Here is a 23,788-nt window from a genome sequence, read left to right on the forward strand (position 1 = left end):
CTTTTGGGTTTTTTTCCCTCAATTTTTTGTCATTTGCTCTCCTTAAAAGTTTATTAACATACAATGTGATTGTCCATTCAGATATACATATTAAAAATAAAACATATTAAAAATTTCCTGCAAAGATTTGCAAACATTCATCTTTTCCCAGAGGTTAAAATGATTGCCTTGACTTTCAAGAAAAAAAATTTTGATTCCAACCTTGTGGGTTAAAGAATCCTGTCATCCAAAATGAATCTGGTCTTCCTACAAAAACCCAGGAATAGAATTGATCATTTCTTTCCAAGAGCTCTGTGAACCAAAATCCTAATGTTGATGACTGCCATGATATTTTTCTCCACAATGTGGGAACTTTGGCATCAAACATGTTGTCCAGAGCATCTCTTAGGTTCTGCAAGGAGACAACCAGATACAAGTTAAACCACCAATAACTTGTCCACAAATATCAAAATCTCACATTACTGAAGATTTATAAATAGAGACAATTGAAATAATACCTCAGACATAATAATGGTACCATCAATAGCAAGCTTAAGGTCTGTCAAAGTTATTCGTACAGTGGAAATGACACGCTGCATTCTGTCAATTTCTTGCTTCAGGAAAATATTTAGAGGATGCAGATTGCCATACTTTTTCAGCCTATCTCTGACCTAAAACAAAACACAATTTTTACAAAATTTCAGCTAACACCACAACAGCATTCAATTTTTATGCAAAAGCCTGCATGATTAAGGTGCTTCATCTCTTCTAGTGGTACTTGCAAAAGAACATCCTTAACAATAAACTTACCAAGTAACTTTCTAAACACAATTTAGTATAAAGTCATCTTGTATCATCAACATGTCTAATTTTTTTTTATAATTTGGGTGTACCTCATGTGGCAGGTAATCAGCTGGGAGTTTGGACAGCATGTCTGTGGCCAGTTTGTACACTACACTCTCTCGTGTCTCTCCACCACCCCCACCACTGTCCTTGGGTTGAATGCTCATTATAGTATCTAGGATATCTTTAGATAAATTGGTCTGATATCTAAAGATTGACAAAAATAAATGAGAATCACATATTTATATAATCACATCTTGAAAGTTCTTGTTTGACAATTTGAAAAATCTCCTTCAAATTAACAATCTATAAATTATACATTATTGCTGATGTTTGAATTCAGAGCAGTTAAACTTACCGGTAAAATTCCACTATATGTTGCAATGAAACTAATGATGGAGTTGACTTTATAGAAACAAGTTTTGATTATAATGAGTTCTCATTTGTATTCATTGAAAATTAAATACTTGTACTGCTAGTCACTCTTCCAGGTACTACATGTACTAAAAACTAATATCTATAGATTAACGTACGTGATATCAGCATTGGGATGTAGCCCAAATGCTTCTGGGGAATCCACTAATGGCAAATTCTCAATGAAGGTCATCACATCAGTTAGAAGTTTCATGTTTGGTATTTTGTATCCAACATAGAACTGGAAGCTGGGTTGGAACATGAAATCTCCAAACCAAACCTGAACAATAAACAAATGTCAATTCACTAAAAAAAATTGTTTCCATGGATATCAAACTAAATCTAAGGTATGATTATGGAAAAAGAGTCTGAATACATACAGATTAGGGCTGGGACGATACTGTACTGAGCCGATTCGGTAAATATCACGATACATGAGATGCGATACGATACATATCACGATACATTGCAATTAAATGAAAACATGAATAAAAGTTTAAAATTTATTCAACCTGCCGATGTATTACCGCATGTCCAAAGTTATTTTGTTATATTTATAATGAGCGTTGCACAATTTACAAATTACTTTAGTCTCGTGTACACTAGTTTTTTATAAACAAGTACTCCAAAAGTTTTCCACACTCCATATTTAGCTTCCTAACAGTTTTGACAACTTTACGAGGTTTTCGCCATCTTTGTACTTTCATATTAGGCGCGCGGACTAAAAATAGCCGATATATGAAGCTCGGATATTTTTGAAATATAAATAAAGTTCGGTAAGGTATCGTTGTATTAATGGTATATGCATCGATCCAAATATCGTCAAAATAAATACCGCGATGCACCGGTGCATCCGTTGATCGTCCCATCCCTAATACAGATCTTAATACATTTAGTTGACTCCAGATATATATACATGTACGATATAGATCTGTGATAGTTATTTGATATGCTTATATCAAAACTTCACAAAAAAACCCAAAAGTTCATTTTGCCTGGTTGATGCTCAGAAGTAAAGCTTTATTGCATGTTCACTATTCTGTTCTGTATTACATCAGAACCCACCATTTTCCCAAATTTTGGAAAGGGCTTCCTTGTTCATCAAAACAAGTGCTTAGTTTGCTAAATGCCAAGAAGTATATCTATGAGACAATCTTTAGAAATAGATAAGATTTCACTCAAAACACAACTCCTTGGAGGATTGGGAAGGGTTTAGAATAATGAATTTTACAAATTTTTTCTTCCCATACATATGCCATTACATCAAAATATATAGTTGAAAATGGCAACAGTGTTTCAGAGAATTTAACAAGTTAGAATGTCAAAAATCTACAATGACTGACAAACACTGATGAGCATCTGAATGACTTAAGTGACCTCAATATGTGAACCGAACATCTATACACCAGAGTTGACAAAAGATACCAAATGGTACCTTATAATTCAGGTAATATTGCAAATTCTTACCCTTGCAAAAGTATTCAGCAGTCGTTTGTCATAATCATCAGTGACTCTACCTCCATACTGCACTTCACCGAGCATGTATCGAACTGTTGTCCAAGAAATTCCCTGGATAGATGAAAAATTCAATGCTTGATTACATTGTTTCAGTTCAGAGTACAAACATTATCTCTTTGAATCTCATGATGTGTGTTAAGGTGGTATGGGACACCTCCATACTGTGACGTATTTCCAATTGAAATAAACAATAACCTCAAGTATAATTATAAAAAAAATTTCTTTTCTCTAAATTAATATCTGGCAGCCTGGTGCAATTGGTTAGAGTGTTAACTAAAAACCTGTAAGACGTGAATTTAAATTTTACTGGGGCTTTTCAATTTTTAACTTATTTTTTCATCAAGTATTGTGAAATTTGATATTTCTAAAACAGTAAAAGTATTTTGATTTATTGTAACCACATTAATATCGACAGGTGTCCCATACCACCTTAAAAACCCTTGGACAAAAAGAGTTCTTGCTTTCAACAATCTTTTTAAAATATAAAATGAAAATCTTGAACACATGATACACATACCCTCTTTACATCCAAATCATCCAAATGATTCTGCACAAACTGCACACTAGCAGTCCAGTCTGAAGAATTGAATTCATATGGAATATTCCATCCAAGTGGACCAAATTTTCTTCTTTCCTGAAACAAAATATTTTTTTGGTGTTCTAAAGATTTCCATTCACTTCATATTCAGTGCATCTTTTAATAAAATCAAGTAACATTAAGAACACTCCCTGGGCATATGCAGAACATGTATCCCCGTCCTTGCAATAAGAATTATTTTCAAAATCAGGAACATTAAACATGCCCACAAGTTTCCTCTATTGACTAAAATATACTTAAAAATTAATTAATTTATTCATTAAAAAATAAAGTTTGAGTTTTCCTTAGGTTGCAGGGATAAACTCCAAGGTCAATTGAGAATTTTTTTTTTTGAAATAACAATGGTGTAATTAAACATGTAGCCAAGTCTTATATATTTCAATCATTTCAAACCATCCAAGAACAAGAACTATCTTTTCTATACTAACAATTTAGAATTTCCGCATTTCCTCTGCAGTATTTCCTTTATGATAGTGAGACTAACAAGGTCAATTATACAGACAACAAAGGTGTTGGAAATGGTTTACATGAGAATTGATTGCAGACTATTGACCATATTGACACATAGGCAATAGTCATTTTATTGGACTGTCTATAGGAAAAGTGGGTATACAAGAGATTTTATGATGTACATGTTAACAATAATTATACACTCAATTTCTTCTTCTTAAATTTAAAGTACAAATACATGTAATATAATGTGAAATTCTAATTGATTTGTTGAATTGTATTTCTCTGGTAATGTTGCAGTAACAAACATCAAAAGTTAAATTAATTTTCTCTTAGACTAAAAATGGCATATTTTGATTTACCTGTACAACAGTGTGAAGGAAAGATACACCAAAAAGCATTGGTCTCCACTGAACCATGTTGCTGACATCAAGGAAATCCTGGGTGATGCCTGCATATGTCCTCTTTAATCCTGCTTTAATTCCTTGGGGTGGTTCATTTGTGAATTTGATAGAAGTCTACATAATTGAAAAAGTACATAAAAGTTAATTAGACATCATCAAGACGGTGAATATCTCAAATGACCCAGCTTATATTTCCCATTCATAAAAATATAAGAAAAATGTCAATTTTTGACTGATTTTGATTGAATTTTAGAAATACATGTAGCATCACTTCTGACATCATATACTGCCAGTGAGTGCAAATAAATCAAATAAATAGGTGAAAAATATATTTTACATCAACTCTTCTAACATTTTATTGTACCTGTAACACTTAAAAATGCAAATCATGGGGGCCAAATTCAACTCATATCATATATAGTTCTTTGCAATCGAGATTTTTAAAAAGTAATTGATGTACATATGATAAAAATGTATTCAAAGCTTTTAAAATCTCAGGTCATAAGCAATCTTTGCATGAAGTAAGAACTTCCAATGTTTCAATGTTTATGGAACGGACACAAATTTTGCAGACAGACGGACGGACCAACGGCTAAGGCGATACCTATATACCCCCCCCCCAAAAAAAATTTGTTTGCGGAGGGTATAATGACTTGATTGATATAATAACTCCAATTCTTTGATTATTGTTAAATAATGTCTTCTTTATTACCAAGTCGTACGAATGATCGATCTGTTTTTAACAGTTCTGTGTAAAGCAATAGCGTTTAACCGGATAGGGTACAAAAAGTGAAGTTTTAAATCCAATCATAACACGACATGTTTGTGAAACACTTTTGCTCCCCTCCCTTTGAGACCTTTGCGAAGAAAATGAACGGAAACTGCAATTAATTGGAACTGGAACTCTGTCAAAAATTGCTTGATTGTTTTTAAAATCAAACCTGACTTAGATATTTATATGATAAATCTTTATGCCAAATTTCATGTCAGTAGGTGCAACCACTGCGGTGAAAATGAAGGAAACTGTAAATAACTGTAATTTTTCGAAGTCCAATGGGGCATAACTTTGTCAAAATTGTTCGATCGTACTTAGAATTAAACCTAATCTAGATATATGATAAATCTGTATACAAAATTTCATTTCAGTAAGTGCAACTTCTGCAAAGAAAATGAACGGTAACTGATGAAGGACTGACTGACTTACCGACAGCAAAGCAATATGCCCTCCCTTCTTTGAAGAAGGACATGATCATTGCTCAAATAAAACTGAAGTCCGACATGAGATAGGCACATGTTGAACAAACATTGGCCACCTTACAATGTTAACAGGTGGCTGGTTACTAATGGCAAATTAGGGTTAACTTTAGTCAACATAAGTAAAATAATTAGATCACAGGTAATCAGCCATATGAAATAAATAATGCAATCACATTTATCAGCGGGACAATACTTGCCTGCAAAAGACTGATTGGAAATCCTGCATGTTCTTCTGTTGTAATCCAAACTCGGAAAGCCTCATGAATCTGAGGAGTATCAGTTATGGTATCCAGCAGTTCATTCATGTAATCCAGACCCAAATGACAATTCTGTAACAGTGCCCAGCCACCCTACAAACAGTGTCAACTCAAAATCTGATTCATGCAAGTCTTTTTTTTTTTTTTATCTCGGGGTTTCATAACAATAAATGTAGTTCATTCTTAAAGTAATATCTCCGTCACTTCAATATTTAATGACTCTTCCACATTTAAGTAACTAATATTCCCTAAATCAAAAATGCACATCCAGTTAAAGGTGTTTTTCATGACCAATGATATTTGATGAAAATCATATTATGTGTAGAAACTAGAATAATTGGCACCATTTATATTTTAACACATATGGTCTAACAACCAACAAACATTAGCAAAGAACACATGATCTTCTAATAGGGCATACCAGTTGCCTACACCTTGCAGATATTGAATAACAGATAATTTTGCATGTTGAGAAAAACAAATTTGGAGTATTCACTCAAAAAGCATGCTTGAGTACAGTAATTTACGGCAATGTCAACAGATATGAATAAACAACCAATTCAAAGTAACCAAGATGTAAACAAAGAACAAAAACTATTAGGCTGTGTTATCTTACAGTGTGCATGAACTGAGATATTAACTTTCTAGCATGGACCTCTTGTCCTTGGCCCATTGATATAGCTCTGAAATCTTTGTGAAAAAATCACATTTAGTGTACAATAACTTTAACAGTTATGTGATACTGGTAGGTAAGTGTCAGGTAAATCTTGCTATTGTAATAGAACAGTTATACTAACTTTTTATTAAGTAATGTTTCAGATATGTATATACCTAAATGGCATTTCTTTGACAAAGACTCAATTTGATTGGTTGGGTCCGATCCCATTGAGAGGAGACATATAAGAGGTGTTCTGGTATCACTTTCTTCCCAAGTCTGGGTCAAGTTAAGAATGACTGACTCTGCATATCTTGGGCCCATAGAGTCAGCAATGTACTTCCTGGCTTGTGGTATAGCTCTGTCTGGACACCAAGATCTACAAACAAAGTTCTATGTAAGAGAACTGTCAAGCAGAACATTCCCCTTTACAACAAGTAATGTATTTAATAGTGATCATCAGACAGACAGACTGTTCATTTTTAGATTCATATGTACTATCATATTAAACATCACGAAACAATAATGATTTTAATGGTACCTAATCAGCAGAAGCCTGCGGTAAGCATCAAGTGAGGTATGATAACCATCTGGGATATGCTCCTCTTCAGGGGCATCTGTATCGTACCAATTTTTCCAAGCTTTTTCATTTCGTGATACCTTTAACAGTCAAATTATGATTCATAAATAAAGATTGTCACAAGTTGGTATAGTGTACTACTATTAGTATTGCATGTATATAATAAAAATCATTTATGGATTGTAAATAAAGAGTCAATACCCTCTGAGATGCATTTTTGATAATAATATGGTATTATAAACTTGTTTTTAATGAATTTAAGGCTTTAAAAAATTCTTCTAAAGTCTTGTAAAACCTGATTAAGAATTTCTGAAAACTGCGACAGTCCACTAAGCTGAACCAAGTTTAACCATGTCATATCCGATATCCACCTTGAAGGTTTTTGCATTACAGCATTCAAGTCAAGTGCTGCTCCACCTGTAAATAGCAGAGAATTAACATAATTCATGGTTAAAAAATAAATTGAAACAAGAGGCCCATGGGCCACATTGCTAACCTGAGCAACAAAAGCCATAACTGATCAAATCAGCACTACAGTATGAAATTCAAAATATTTTGACAAGTAAGTACAGTAGATCTTGCACAACAAGTTTCCCTTATAGTACGACAATGGAATGGTAGTAGATGGAAGTGCAGATCGAAAGACAAATGGACAAGGTGAATCCTATACACCTGTCCAAACTTTGTTTGCAGAGGGTATAAAAAGGAAAGGAATCAGCTTTAATGCTGAAAGGTTATATGAGTGATTCACTTTTCATTGCGAACTTGCATATTCAGTCTGATGCTATCGAGGAAACTGTTAGGATGTTGATAAAATATCATCTAACAGTGTCTAAAATAGAAAAACTGGAGACCTTTGAACCTTACAATAAATGGGGAATTTTGGCTATCCTGCGTACAGAACCATTTTATAGACTTGTACACTAAAGGTTTCTAAGACACTGTCTGTAAACACATTGTTATAGGTAACAAGATGATATTTACTTGAATTTCAATGAATAATTGTTACATTGGATTTTCTCTGCAATACTGAGGTAGGAAAAAAACCCTACAAACTTGCCTTTGATAAATGTCTGAAATTCTTCTGGTTTCACCTTTCCTTGTTGCATATCAATTTTCAAGGTCATGAGCAATGTGAACAGAAACTTGTGGGACTCGTACAGACCTCTGCAAGTGTATCTGAATACTTCGAAAGTTAGATACTCAATGATGTTGCCAATTCTTTTAGCAGGCACTGGACTCTTCTCCGACCTGATGGATGCGAAAAGGATACATGAACATCAAAAATACATGCTGTGTTCTTAGTAGGAAATAATAATTATCAAAAGAGCAAAATGCATCATGCAACATTGCTACCTGAAAATTAGCCCGAATGTAAGTAAAACAGAATGCATGCATAATTATTAGTTTAAAGAAGACAGATCAACAATCACTGCAATATGGCCAACAAAGGGCATCTGCTACAAAACCAGTAACTCGTGACAGCTTATCTACTTGCCTTGTCATTGATAAATCAAACAGTCCCAAAAACTGCTTCAGAGAAGTTTGGTACATTCTGTTTACCATACTCAAGTCACAAATTAGAAAGTAAAGGATGCTGCCTCGTGTTGCAACTACAAGAGAGAATGGTATCATCAGAAAGTCAATGAATATGATTGTCTACAGATGATATGCTTAATGCAAATCAAATATATAAAATTTCATACAAAAATCCTTCAGCTCTATTAACATCAATGATTGGAATACCTGGTCTAAACTCCTCACGAGCTTCATTAATTTTGATTTCTGTCTCAGCTGCAACACTTAACTTTTCACTGACCTCCGCTGCAGTTACTTTTGTTACTGACAACACTTCAATCAGGGATTCATCATCAACAAGTGATCCCTGCAAATGCATACAAAATAATACTTCTGCACGAGCTAAACTCATTCATGGATGTTTTCATGAACAATAAGAATGAAAAGAGCACAGATTATAAGAACAAAACATATAGTTTATTTGTACTCATTTCATCCTAAATATATAAATAAGAGCAAGATATCTGTGAGCCACTGCTGTTCGGTGATACCCCCCACTCTGATGCATGTGAATATACAAAATAAGCAAGTGGACATTTACGAGGGCCTGATGGTTGTGGCCATTTTCAAACTTTTTTGAACTCCTTTAGAATACCCAAACTTAAAAGGTAAAATATATCAATTTTTCTTTACTAAATGATAGTTTATTGCTAAACTAACCATATCTAAAATAAAATTGAGGTAGATCTGATGGCTAATTTGTTGACCATCAATCCTTCCTAACAGGAAGTTGACATCAATTCAGTTAAAAAATTAATCCTACCATATGACCTGCCTTAACAAAGAATGTGTTTAAATTCTAAGCATCTATGATTGATCGTTGCTAAGAAATCTTTGACGAAAATTGTCATTGAACAGGAAGTTGATGCCTGATTATTCAAAAAATAATTCCCACTATATAACATATCTTAACTTGCACGAAGAGAATGTTGAAATTTGGACCAAATGCAATTAATAGCTGCTGAGAAATCTGTGACAAATATTTGATTGAAAGTTTATGCTAAAAATAAGCAAAGTTGTCATTTAACAGGTAGTTGACATCTGATTGGTTAAAAAATGAATCCCACCATATGGCATATGCCTTTAAAAAGAGTGTGTTAAAATTTCAAGCATCTGTGATGAAAAGTTTGCGGAGAAATCTGTGAAAACAATTTGCATGAAGCTTCAAATAAACAAAGTCATAATTAAGCAGAAAGTTGACATCTGAATTGGTACAAAAATGAATTTGACCATATGTCATACCTTAACAAAGAGTGTCATTAAACTTCAAGCAAATTTAATTAATAGCTGCTGAGAAATCAGTGACAAAAGTTTTTTACAGACAGACAAAACTACAGATGGACAGACAGAAACACAAGGATAAAACTTCTTCTTAAAAAACCAAAACCTTTAAAACCTCTTCCGATCTTCATATTACTGAAAATCTCACCTTGGTACTTGTCAATTTGTATAAGAGATTGTCTTCCAGTTCTTGCATTTTCCTTTTGTTGGTGTTGACATCTAGCATCAATTTTGCTCGGTCAGCTTCCAGTTCCTAAAGTATCAATTTACATATCAGTCATAAAACATCTAATATTAATACGTATTTAATGTATATAGGGTCATTTTTGACAAGTTACTTTCACTTTATCAGTCTTGCAAACGGCTTCATCCCATCTTAATTTGCCTAGATTCAGTTGTGTTAAAAGAGATACAGCAAAACTCATTGAAAGCAAATTTCATGGGACTCTAGAAAAAACTTCATTATTGCCGTAATTCATTATACATTTATAGCGAATTCATAAGATATTTAATCATTATAGAATAATCAGCTGACAGCAATTCAAACTATCGTAAGTTATAAAACAAATTTTACCATCATTTACGAAAAATGTCAATATGACCTTTTCACTTCAATTGATAAAAAAATGGTATACTATTTGAATTTGGATATTTTATATATGCATCTTAAAATTGCATGTACTTTCAATTAAATGACTATATTTCACTTGGTCAATTATCTGCCCCCGATTTTAACAAATTTTTAAATGGCATTGTATCAAAATCAAATCTTCAAAAAAATTTAATACAGAGGACGTCTATCACATAAATCTTGATATTAGTCATCAATGTCCAATAGCTGCTTACCTATTACGTCACAAAAATGGACAAATTCCCGCATTTTTGCAAACAAATGAAAATATCATTTTTACTTCACATTCTGCCTTAAATAGTATAGAGCGCAGGTCCTCTAGTACGATTTCAACATAATTTTTGCAAATATAATAATACACATCATAGTTTAAATGGTACTTGAGCAAGCCTGCACTTGATGTTTCCCAGTCGAAAAAACTGTCAGAAAAGAGCCATATTTTGCTAAAAAAACATTAATTTATCATATATAGACGATCTTCACGTCATTTCTACATTATGACATCACTGTGGTGATAACTTTTTCCACACTTACTTTCAATAAGACTTCATGCAACTATCATGCACCTTATCTTTCAACCTCATTATAGAACTTTAATCTTGAGGGCGAGAAATGCGTAATATAGCATTGAATCGTGATTTTTTGAAGTATACAGTCTCATAACTGCAGCGGTGTGTGCATACAAATTTTCATAACGCGCTAATGCTAGTCTTAAAAATTTGCCCGCTGATAACAAGGACATAGGTGGCGAAAATAAATGGGAGTAAATATTTCTCTGCATGTATGCAGTATTTTGATGTATATTTGTATGAATAATGGATGGAATAGGCATAAAGCATGACATTTACTGGGCTTCTGCTGCTAAACATAAAGTGCTAGAAACTTTGCTAGGAAATCTCTTCTACGGATTGGATTTAGACTCCACTAAATCATTGTTTTAACTATTATAATTTTTCTGTAATTAATTTTGCTCCCTTTCAAGTTTATATTCAATTTAAAACTTACATTCTTTTCTTTCAGAATTACAAGTCCAAGTAGTTGATCCTCCAAACCTTTCATGGTGACAGTGAAGTCAATAATAGATGTCCTAGCACTCACCTACATAGAAAAACACAATCCATTAGTTGATTTTCCTTTGTTTTCAACTTATTGGAAAAAACCCCTGAAAAATTCATACTAATCCAAAGACAAATCTACTTGTACTCATGTCTAGAACAGGTACATGGTCTTTGATTTATACTGAATATAGGAATTACTTTGTTTTAAACATAAATAATGCTGTAAATATGACATTTCCATTTTAAAAGCAATAATAGTGATGGCCTATTTAACCAAGGCCACTTCTCTCAATATATCACAGACATTGCATGACTGTTATAGATAACAATGCTTTATACATGCATTTCTGCATTGTAATGATTTGAAGCTTTTAATGATATCATGTACATGGATAAATGTCTTCAATATCTCTGTGAAGTAAATCATATCCAATATTCATGTGATTTCTTACAGCATTTGGAAAAGTATTTTGCATTTTTGACTAGAAATTAGTGAAAATCACAGAATAAACACTAAATTTCACAGAGAAGTTCTGTTTTCAACTTACTTCAGGTGTGTAAGCTGGATTTGCCAGTTTTGTTGTCATGTACAGGTAAAAGCCTTTCATGATATCACATTCTTTATCTCCAACTTTGACCTGTGAAAGTTGTTCACTTATTTATTAAATTCATTGTTATATAATAAAGATGGTTTCTATATATCAACATTTCAAAAACAGATTTATGGTGATAGACTAACAGTATATTTTCAAAAAACAAGAGATGTTTGTGAAACACTCATATGCCCCCCTCCCTTGGAGACCTTTATGAAGAAAATGAATGGAAACTGCAAAATATTATTATATTATAAAATACTATTAAAATTTTTTTTTTAAGTCCAAGGGACATAGTTGCTCGATCGTACACAAAACCAAACTTGACCCAGATATCATATCACTTCATTCTTTTTCTGAATTCATCATTTTAGTTCCTAATAAAAATTGGTGCACACGAAACAGACAGGTTACCTTGAATGTAGAACCTGATTTGATAAAATTTTTCTCCAACACATTGTCTAAAGCTGGATCCAAGTCCTCTTCTATATCCTCAATCAGGAGGGGTCGCCCAAGTGACAAGGCATCTTCCAAATGAGCACGAAAGTACTTATGATTCAATGAAGTCACCTAAAATAAAGTTGAAGTACTACATCAATTAAACAATCAAAATTGTACCTAAAACATTCTATGGCTACATAAATTTAGGAATGAATTTAATAGTAAACTAATCCGAGCTCATACAAATAGAATATACCTAAAGGCATAGAAAGGACTAAATTGGGTATTGTAAAATATCTACCCCCCATTTTAACCAATTTTTACATAGCAATGTATCAAAATAAAATCTTCATCAAACATTATACAGAGGATGTCCATCACATTAATCTTGATATTAGTCATCATTTATCGAAACACCCATATTTTGCTCCAAAATATTCTAGTAATCATTAAAATAAGACAAATATGACACTACTACTTATGCTACATCTCCATGATGTAATTTCTACATTGTAACATCACTGGGGTGATAACCTTTAATATATTTATTTTCAATATGATTTCAACTATATTCTCAATCTTATTTTTAAAATCCTAAAATTTTAATTTGGGGGCAAAAAATGCATAATATCGTGCGTACTCCTTTTGTCATCAAAACTGACGGTAAATTGTACAAATAAACTAAATACTAATTATTTTGACATTCAAATACTGAACAAAAATCAGAATTTTTTTTTTTACCTGCAGATCATGATCTTTCTCTCTGTTCCTTATCCAGGATTTTCCTTGACCTTGAGGGTCAATCAATAGTGGATATCTTGTGGCTTTTGTTGTGATGATACCATTTTGAATAGACAGCTCATCATTTGGTAGACCTTGAATGTTCCATTCTCCAATCTGTTGAAAAAGATTGATATTAGGCCACATAAAATTAATTCTCTGGTTCTCAGGCCAAATTTTCCAAAATTAGATGAGGGAGGGAGGCTTTTTTTTTTCTTTTTTATTGGTAAAAAAACAGATGAGGGAGGCTTTTTTTTATTTGGGAAAGAAATTAACTACCAAACATTTAAAAAACAAGATTTTCTTTATTCAATCTGCTGTTCTATTATTTAATAAGGAAATCTATTAAATATACAGTCCAACTTTCAAAGTACAACAATGATATTTAATATTTAAGTCAAACAAAAAAACATTTATTCTTTTATAAATGAACTGTTTGTTTTCATTTTTTTTCTGCTTCTTTGCCTTGGAGCTTTGAACATTCTTCCGTTTTAACAGGGGCTGTCGTTGTGAAACAACACAATCATGACACATCGGGTACTGTCCTTCTTCTGTATCAGTGTCTTGTGTCCAACAGTGATAGCATATTGGGGGGAATAAACCAGAGCTGTACATGTAGTAGGGGGTCTCAATTGGAGATACACAGGTCAAATTTGATCTCATATAAACGTTTTACAAGAGAGCGCATATTGAGGGTGCTTTAATTCCTAAATTCAGATCCACATGAAAACTAATAAAGTCTAATGATTTTGGTAAGCAAGGCACTTTCTTGGGCACCAAGTTGAGTGGCACTATATAACTTATAAGACTCTGGGTTTCTGGCAATCTATGCAGGTTCCCATTTGTTTCACTGTTTTGGCAGTCTGAGCAGATAGACTAAATGGAATTCCATGTCTGCTTGCAATTGATTGTGCTCGTTTATATAATAAAGAAGGACAGTGTTCCTCTGTAGTATTGGTTCAAAAAACCTCACTGAATTCTTTGTAGTGTCCTTCTTCTCCTTTAATAAATGACAGGCATTAGAAAATAAAGAAAAATACCAATCCACTTTACAAAACGTAAAATGACATAAATGATGTTTATTCTAAAATACCTTGCACTGGATCAGGAAAGTTGTGTAACTGGCTAGAGATATCATTATGCAATCTTGGGTGTCCGACAGTTACTAGGACCACATTTCTTCACAGTTAAGAAGTAAGTCCTGAATACACAGCAGTTATCAATAAACCCCGCAAGTTTATAATGGTTAAAATCGCGGCGTCCAAACTGTTCTTGTGCTTGCAAACTGACAAAGAAACCGAGGCACCAAGAAATATTTCTGGGGAGGTCCAACTTTCACAATCGAATTTCATCGATTTCACTCATTCGTACAGGTCTAACAAAAAACAACCATCGGAAAAACTCTCAATTATAGTCCACGGCAGAATTAAAAGGGTTCCATGGCGGATACAAATCGAAACAGCAGACATTTTGATTCGTTTTAAGTCGAAAATTTCCATCGACCCCATTTTTACTAGTATCGTCTATATCATCGTGAGGTTTGGATCATAAAGTTTTTACTCAGGAAAATAAGCGACTTAATGATTAAGACTACACCGGAAGCTGCGTATTAGAAACGAAAGTAAAACTATATACAAACCGAAAGCGGAAACTTTTTTTCCCCGGATAGGTCTCCGCATTATCAACTTTTTATTTTATTGAAAATGCAATAAAATTTGCAATGCGGCACCCTCAAAACGGATGCGCGCGGGCCTGAGAACCGTAATTTCAATTTTATTTAGCCTTAAATATCCCAAGATATTTTTTGTTTTATTCAATTTTTTTTTAATTTCAAACCTTGCAATGAATCAATTCCAGATAAATAACATCACTTACAGTAGCATTGTCCACAAGCATGGATATCAAATTCAAATCACTGGTAAATGGTATCTTTCTTTGACCCAATTCTTTTTGCCAGTTAGAAATTAACTTATTTCTGAATTCTTGATTGAATGGTCCTGAGTAGGACAAGAAACCAGTGCAAAGCAAAACGTCTCCAACAAGTCTGTAAAAGATTGAACAACGATTTCTATTTCCAACAGGAATACACAATATCAAAACTACACAATTTGATTTTAAAAAATCCATAATCTGTGTGACAGACTTATAAATTTTAAATGGCTTTCAACTAAAAAGGACTATTAATAAAAAAAAAAAGCACATGTTTTTAGGCCTTACGGACAATAAATTGTTGCCATTAGGTACATCTGATGATCGGAACTAAATTTTGTATATATTCACAGTGGAATACTTGACAGATCTGTCTTTAACTCTGAGCATTATAATCTGTACACTACCGATCAATCTGGGACTTGAACTGTTTGCTTTGCTCGGTCCATCTTATCTTTTCACCACCCAGTCCACCAATCAGAGCAGAAGCTGCCTGCATTCTCCTTCTACACGACTCTGCATCTTCTAGTAGAGCCTAAACCATAAAAACAACCCACTCTACTATAACATTCGCCTTGCACAAAGTCATAAAGGCAAATATTAAATGAACCACAAAAAAATCTTCAATAATCATGCACCTGTTTTTCAGCCATAGCTGCATCATACATTGCTTGGACCTTGTCAAGTTCTGCTTGTTTCTCATCTAGTTGTGCTTGGGCTCCAGATAACTCTTTCGAGGCCACTTGAAATCTTGCTGCTTGTTTGGCTAAATTAGCCTTAATTTAATTTTAAACATTTAAAATGGATTTGCAGTAAAATATAATTAATCTACAACAAAATTGTATCGACATTAAAAACTGAACTTAAATAACTTAAAAACTTGACATTAAAACAAGTCATAAGCAAATGAAAATCTAGCAGATTCTAATAAAAGTTTTAAAACTATACAGAATAAACAATGCACAAGTTTATAACCAATAACTGATTACAGGAAAATCGGTTTCATTCTCAAAAATTTTAATTAATCAGCTGTTAAAAATTAAACTCATTTAAATGAAAAATTCCAAGCAGTTCCTTATAAGCATAATTTATTGTAGCATGATTATCTCATGGGTAACATCAAAAGTTTAAGGTAACATAGTGGCTCAAAATAGGTATTTAAATTTCTTAATAGGACAACGGAAATTAAAAAAAGATTATTTATAAGATATTGATATATATAACTTATACATATCATACATTCTAATTTATTTACTATCAGTGCACAAGCTGCCAAATATTCATCTAAAATTACATGTTAACAAACCAGGTTGTTTAGACATTGATTTGTTTTGAGATATCAGTGATTATGATTGCTGTCTAAAAAGAGGGGAAAAGAGGGAATGATTGTGAAACAAGAAGCAAAGGGGCCACCGTGCTCACCTGTGCAACAATAACCTTGTTTGATCAAATCAGCTTTATGCTATCAAATACAAAGCATCTGGACAAATAAGCCAAGTACGGTTGTAGCGAACACCCTTATAATGAATAGACATCTATGGCGAAGTGATTTACATTCCAAGATACTTTATAACATGTTGTAAACTTGATGGATATAATGAATTACGCTTTTAGCCTTTTAATAAAGCAAAATCCGCTGTCCCTGGCACTTCGTTAAAAGCATGTTTTACTGTAAATCTTTATTATTTATTTTCCAATCTCTCCACAAAATAACATCGAGCCTCCCTTTTCTAGTTTCAGTTTTTGATTGTTCTTTATTTATTTTTATGTAAAAAATGCCCATCCCCCCCCCCCCTTTGTGGCCTCATCCTATCCAAACAAACTTGAATCAAAACTACCCAAGAATGTTTTCATACAAGCTCTAGCTTTTTTGGCCAAGTGGTTTTTGAGAATTTTTTTAATATAATTGTGCTTTCATTTCAGTTGAGCTAAAAAGAATCCTCTGCACTTTGCATGATCATAAAGCAGATGGAAAATTAATTGTCTTTGTGTTGGGCCAAACAGTAATTCAGATATTTGCTTTTTAACTGAATTTATTTACTTTTCATATGAGAAATAAACAATTTGAAAAATCATTTTAAAGAATTTGATTTTGAGTAAATTAGTGGGTTTTTTTAATTATGCTGATCACCTTCTATTCAAACACATTTGAAACTGTATCTGTATATGCATCTAATGCCTATTCAATCAATCTACAACTTTCATTCTACAACTTATTTTTAAGATATGACTCATAAAGCATGGTTATTTTTGACAAAATAAATCCATGCACAAAATTGATGACATTTTTGTAAGGAAAATTTACTCTAATCTTTCAAATCTCATAAATTTCATATGAAGCCATACCTTTAGGGGCAAAACCTCTTTGTTAATTCCATAGAAGAAAGCCATGGCAGTGGACCAAGACAGCAAACCTGCAACACTCCCACAAACTTTCTTTGCAGATTCAAAAGTGTAATCTTCCATGCTCAAGTACGGTTGAAGGAGTTCCACTGTTTCTTCATTTATTGTGTCTTTTGGAAAGGTTTGCAAGGAGTTTAAAAATCCTGATCCACTCATCAACTTAATAAAAACAAGATTTAACTTGAATTATAAGACTAAAGATGGATTTTCTAATAATGACACTTTGATAGAATAGTAGCAAATTTTATGTCAATTTTTTTTTCACTTAGTCTGCAACTCTGCTGTCAGACTATCGTTTCCAGAAGATGATTTCATAAATTTTGAAAAAAATGTCATATCTCTTAGATCAATTGTAGCTATATGGAAAAATACCTTGAGAGACTCTCCCCATGACGGTTTTGGGCATGGTCTATCAGGATCTTGTGTAACAGGATCCAATCTCTTTTGGAAAAGAAGTAATGCACAGTCCATGATTCTCATGATCAAATGTGGGGGCTTTCCAAGTTTCTTCACTGTGGCAATATCAGCTGGTTTTAAAGTCTAAATTAAAAAAAAAACCCCCAGATAAAAGCAACTCTTCATGCAAAAAGTTACAGAAGAATAAAAGAAGTATAGACTTTTTTTACTTGTATATAATATCCTCTGCTAATACATATGAAGCTGATTACATAAACATCAAGTTTACAAAAGTATTTCTGTAAGTTAATACATATTGTACAGAACAGCTTAAATATACCAATATTGAGATATTAAGCAAGTTAACAGATTTGTAAATCTTCAAACCATTTCTTAATACCTTCATTTTAAACTAGTTGTGTCATAACGTCATGAATGCCCCTGCAGGATGCCAAAGTTTAACATGCCAAATTTAGTATAACATTTGTTTGATTACAGTAGAAGTTATAAATCCCTGAAAATTACTAATTTTTTTTTAAGTTAAAGAGACATAACTGTGTCAAAAATCATCAGACTTGAACTAGATTTGAACTTGATCTGTATTTTCTAATAAATTAACTTTATATAAGATACTAACTTAAAGTTTATATATATCCATCACTTCTTAAGTTAGAGAGCGGAAACTAAGAATTTCCAATTTTTTTTCTAATTCAAGAGGCTGTGTCAAAATTTATTGGACCAAAACCAAATTCCAACTTGACCTGTATTATTTAGTAAATAACCTACATATGAAATATCAGCTTTATATATATAAGCATCCCTTCAAAAGTTAAAGAGCAGAAACTGAGAAATTCTTAATTTTTTCAAATTTCAGGGGGCATAACTCTGTCAAAAATCATCAGAGCAAAACCAAATTCAAAACCAACCTGTATATTTATACAACACATCCATATATCAAATTTGAGTTAAATGTATGCAACGGTTGTTAAGATAATGATCGGAAAGTGAATGATGATGGAATGACAGAAGGATAGAATGATGGAATATCAGAATGACAGAACAGGGTAACACTATATGCACCCAGCCATGAAAAAATATCTATAAAAGCAAACATATACCTAAAAATTTGCATTTAGTAATGAAATTCCAAATTAAAGCAAGAGATTTTTCTTAACCTTCAAAGCATCTTCAGCTTCTTGAAGAGCTGGTTTGGCTGCTTCAAGCTTGAGTTCAGCTATCTTTTTATCCTCTTCAATTTCATCAACAATCTTCTGGGCTCTGTCCTTTACCTTTTGCACTTCACTTTTAACTTTCTCTGCTGCAGTTGCACTCACTGTAACTTCAGCTAACACCTTAATATATGAATTTACCATTTACTTCATTTCATGAACATTAAAAAAAAATTTCTTAAACATGTGGATTCAAATGAAAGTGTAGACTACTTATTAAATTAACTCAAGGAAGAAATATATAATATCCATTTTAAATTGCAAGTACAACCTCTCGCAAATTTAAAAATCTTGTTTGTGTTTATTTTTCTACCAGTTACCCACTAGCTGTTAAAATAATTACAAATGTTTGGTACTCCGTGGCAGAATCATGGTAATAAATTGGCTAAACATCTACTCAGGTACAAAAATAAAACATGGGGAAAGCTGTCAATGTGACACCAGGTTTTCTTTGATAGTCTTGATGATCAAGACACTTGATTCAGTTTGTATGACAAATGTCACACAAACACTACCTAAGGCCAATCCCAACCCATAATAATCATGGTCTGAATTTTGTTTCACTTCAAATTCGAAGATATTCAAAAAATCAAAGTAATATGCTAATCTCTATGGTGAATAGATGTCATTATTCTCATAAATCACAAAAACAAAATACCAAAAAATGAATATATACATTTTGCATATATGTACAATTAAACTGCTAACCAAAAATGTTTTATCTTGAAAACTGTAGGAGGAGTTATCTGGACAAATGGGGTACTCTGTATGACACTTCTTGTTAAACAAGAGGCCTACAGGCCTTGACAGTCACCTGAGTGCCACAGCCCTGAGAGAGACCAGTCAGAGATTCTCACGTTTGCACTTTAAGCTTCATTTTGGAGTCTAAACCTTAATCTGAGACTACGCCGACTGTTACCCCCTCTTTTTATTATTTGACATTTTTAACATCAAATCAAATGGGGTGGGAGTGGAGGAATGGGTTTTGAAGAGTCAGAGGAATCTCTGATTACCTATACTCTAGCTAGCTCCAGGAGACAAAATTTGGTATTGTTAATTTGGTAAAAAAGAGACCTGCGGGCCTTTAATGGTCAATTTTTTAAATAATATTCAGTTTCATTTGTAATGCTCAAAAGCAAACAATGCACAGGAAATTAAAGATTTCCTATAATAGATCAATTTAAGAAGGGGACATTATGGAAAAACTAAAAATGCATTTATCTTCCCCAACTAAATTTAAATGTAAGATTTAACATATTTTCACTATATGGCCATATTGGCTCCACCCCAGGGCCTGAACTCCTGAACCAGGGGTCATGAATTTTACTACAATTTTGGTGCCAAGCTTAAAAAACATCCTAATTATGCATTAAGTTTATCTTCACTAATGTGGAAGTAGAGAAAGAGATTTTTTAAAATTTAATACATTTTCACTATATGGCCATATTGGCCCAGCCCTTTCCAACAACCTGAACCCCTGACCAGGAGACACGAGATGAAAATGACAATATTCTACAGCTGCTGGTATTTTTCACATAAATTATCAGAAATCAAAATCCAATTAATAGTATTCAATACATATGTACAATTGATCTGCAAAAAAAATACGTCCTATCAGAAAACTGCAGAAGGTATCAAGACAAAAGGAGTACCCTTTTGGCAGCTGCCCGCCCACCATTTTCACCAATTCAGTCACTGGGTTTTTCCTATGGAGAACCCGGTTCAAAATTAACAAATGTTTACAACTAATGGATTATAATATTTTACTGGAGTAACCCAACAGTTCTACTGATTAACTAATGATAAAAAAAATCATTTAAATATAGAGTTCACATATGACTGTGAACTCCAATACGTGGCCTGGGATCTAACGTTCAACAATACCTGGGATCAGGAACTAAACCAAACCTTATGATTTGTTCTATGCTATTGGTTTGATGTTATTAATTTGTGATTTTGGATAAACTTACTTTGTCTGCCTTTACATTAGCAACAGCCAACTCCTTTTCCTTAACAGCTAATTCTTTTGAAAGTTTGTCGACAGAGGCACTTGCTTCTATAAGTTTTTCTAAACCTGTGTTCATTCTGCTAGCCATTTCATTTATCTCTGAATGCTTTCTACTGTACAGGGTTTTGTATCCATCCAAAAAGGACAGGTATGACTTTGGTGTCACATGGGTTTGTCTTCGAAATCTGAAAAACAATATAAATATTTACTGGTATGTTTTCTTTTGACTATTAGACATCAATTATACGTCTCAATAAGTTACAATGTTATCAGATTGTTTCAAGGTGAATGTGCAAAAATAAAGTTTTTCATTAGATTTTACTGATGCTGAATGCACAAGATTGAAGATTCCAGTCTAAAACCAGAATCTTAAACTTTTTATCAACAAATTCCAATTTACCTTTGGAAATATTCGACACACACAGAGGCCACATCATCATGGACAACTCCCATGGTGTTGACAACCTGTTCTTTGATTTCTTTATTGCAGACAATTGGGTAGGTATTAAGGAAATGGCCAGACACAGCTATTAAAGCATCTTTGGGCCATCGGCTGAACCAATCCATTGTGCAACCAGATATTAGTCCAGGGAATTTTAAGGCCCTTGTTCTGAACTTCTCTCCAACCTTTTGAAGAAGAAAGTTTTCATTATATCACTATTGCCGTTACATCGTTAACTTGAGTGTTAGCATTAATATGACTTTTAGTGACTGTAATTTTTTGAAAACAAAATTCCTAGCTGTTACAGCATATGTTATTATTTTCTTGCAAACTATTCTTCAGAATCAAAGAAAATTAAAAACAATAAATGTGTATACTGTTTAAAAAAAAAAAAAACATCATCTAAGACGATTGAGACCATTTAATCTTTTTTAGATCAAGCTTAACAATTTTAGAAATTAAAGTGATCGATGCACCAAATTAACATATTTCAAATAAAAAAAATTAATTTAAATACACACTGGAGAAAAGCAGAGAACTGTGTGCAAGTTTTTTCTTGCTCTGGAAATGAAAAAGTCGTAAAGGTTTTCAAATGTGGGGGGACATCTTGGTAGCTCTTTTTTCATGACAGCAATCAATTCCTGGGTAATTTCATCAAGTTCATCCTTGGCAAACAAGTTTGACACCTGTTGAAAATATGCTTAATGAGATTTTTTCACATATGCTTCATGAGATTTTCCAAATACTATAATATGGCTTAGATCTAATATGGTTCATATAATTATGTAGGATTTGCTCACCTCTCCAGAACTCAAAATATTGTTTAGGTACTCTAGGAAAGCTTCATCCTTGATTTCATTGTCAGTAAAGATAAAGGTGATCCCTTTCCCTTCACAGCCTGCAACCCGGTACATGAATTTCAAGTCATCCATCAGATTGCTCACATTGTAAGTTCTGCAAAAACCATTCGCATTTTCTTTATACAAAAAAATATTATTAAAATCATCAAAGCAATTAACTGATCTCTAAAAATAATTAAAAAGCATTAAAATGATTAAAACTTTATGATGAAATCAAAATGGTCTCTTGTCCCCATGTTACCTAATTAACAAACAAGTATAAAGAATAAACATGTACCTTGAGAGTGTAATCTGGAATATTCTGTAGCCAGCAATAAATGAGGCCAGGCGTGTAAGGGACTGCTTCCCAGATCCTCCTACTCCCACAAGTAAAGCATTTCCTCTTGGCGTACCAATGATTCGAGATATCTGTTGGTGATTTTTTCAATGAGGATTTTCAGGCATACGCAACATCTCAAGCAGATCATTCGGTGTTTTGAAATCACCTGATATATAACTCACTGTATATCAAGTGCTTGTTGAGCTGCTTTTTTGTAACAAGGCTGTTCAAAGCTTAATCTATACCTAATGTCATTCCCCCACAACCAGAAATTTTTGTTTTGAAATATTTTCTTCCAACTCAAGACTGCAACTAACTAACAACCTTTGTTGTAGCTGCTTATATACTCTCACATCCCATGTGATCAACGGGGATCAAAAGGGAGTAACTAATTGGAAGTACTTATTACTCAGCTAGAATGAGATAAATGATTTCGATTCCAACATTTGTTTTAGTTGATTATCACATGGAATGTTTTTATAACTGACAGGACAGATCATTAAACAGGTAGTCTACATCTATCTTGAGCATATCAAAATTTTTTGTATACTTAACAATTTTGTTTGTTTAAATCAATCACATTTTTCTAGATTTTTTTTTATCAAATTAAATGGAAAACTATTGCCCAGCCTCTAACAAAAAGGCCAGTTGGCCACATAACTAACCTGAGGGACAGTTTTTAAATGTACATGTAATTGAGTTCTATAATTTCTTTTTATTTCAACATCAGAACTCAGGGAAAGGCATTAGAGGAAAACTATTAAAGACATTTTTTTTAATGAAAGCGTTTTGAGAAATAGCTGTTGTCTTGGAATACTATAAACTTACTATTGTCAGTAAAAAGGCCTGATTTTCATAAATTGCAAGCAACTTTACATAGAATGT

At 32.9% G+C, this 23,788-nt stretch overlaps 1 protein-coding gene across 2 annotated transcripts in view; it reads right to left on the reverse strand.

The window, feature by feature from the left end:
• LOC105329886 (dynein axonemal heavy chain 8) overlaps window positions 1–23,788 on the reverse strand; it is a 102,496-nt gene that overhangs the window by 2,304 nt on the left and 76,404 nt on the right. The window contains exons 58-88 of one of the 2 annotated variants that reach the window (XM_034445845.2): window positions 22,862–22,992; window positions 22,525–22,678; window positions 22,246–22,410; window positions 21,683–21,909; window positions 21,245–21,467; window positions 19,221–19,397; window positions 18,022–18,189; window positions 17,593–17,808; window positions 15,885–16,022; window positions 15,654–15,781; window positions 15,193–15,361; window positions 13,279–13,434; window positions 12,511–12,666; window positions 12,052–12,141; window positions 11,451–11,543; window positions 9,963–10,067; window positions 8,702–8,840; window positions 8,454–8,568; window positions 8,016–8,206; window positions 7,251–7,372; window positions 6,917–7,035; window positions 6,552–6,754; window positions 6,337–6,410; window positions 5,661–5,813; window positions 4,165–4,320; window positions 3,272–3,388; window positions 2,704–2,805; window positions 1,356–1,516; window positions 873–1,029; window positions 498–650; window positions 202–391 (exon numbers count right to left, since the gene is read on the reverse strand). In XM_034445845.2, coding sequence (XP_034301736.2) covers window positions 202–391; window positions 498–650; window positions 873–1,029; window positions 1,356–1,516; window positions 2,704–2,805; window positions 3,272–3,388; window positions 4,165–4,320; window positions 5,661–5,813; window positions 6,337–6,410; window positions 6,552–6,754; window positions 6,917–7,035; window positions 7,251–7,372; window positions 8,016–8,206; window positions 8,454–8,568; window positions 8,702–8,840; window positions 9,963–10,067; window positions 11,451–11,543; window positions 12,052–12,141; window positions 12,511–12,666; window positions 13,279–13,434; window positions 15,193–15,361; window positions 15,654–15,781; window positions 15,885–16,022; window positions 17,593–17,808; window positions 18,022–18,189; window positions 19,221–19,397; window positions 21,245–21,467; window positions 21,683–21,909; window positions 22,246–22,410; window positions 22,525–22,678; window positions 22,862–22,992 — 4,648 coding nt within the window. Of the gene's footprint in view, window positions 1–201; window positions 392–497; window positions 651–872; window positions 1,030–1,355; window positions 1,517–2,703; window positions 2,806–3,271; window positions 3,389–4,159; window positions 4,321–5,660; window positions 5,814–6,336; window positions 6,411–6,551; window positions 6,755–6,916; window positions 7,036–7,250; window positions 7,373–8,015; window positions 8,207–8,453; window positions 8,569–8,701; window positions 8,841–9,962; window positions 10,068–11,450; window positions 11,544–12,051; window positions 12,142–12,510; window positions 12,667–13,278; window positions 13,435–15,192; window positions 15,362–15,653; window positions 15,782–15,884; window positions 16,023–17,592; window positions 17,809–18,021; window positions 18,190–19,220; window positions 19,398–21,244; window positions 21,468–21,682; window positions 21,910–22,245; window positions 22,411–22,524; window positions 22,679–22,861; window positions 22,993–23,788 lie in introns of those variants that run through there. The other variant, XR_004596080.2, reaches the window with a different exon arrangement.

Source organism: Magallana gigas, chromosome 2, assembly GCF_963853765.1.
Source record: "Magallana gigas chromosome 2, xbMagGiga1.1, whole genome shotgun sequence".
In the NCBI taxonomy this organism is placed as follows: domain Eukaryota; kingdom Metazoa; phylum Mollusca; class Bivalvia; order Ostreida; family Ostreidae; genus Magallana; species Magallana gigas.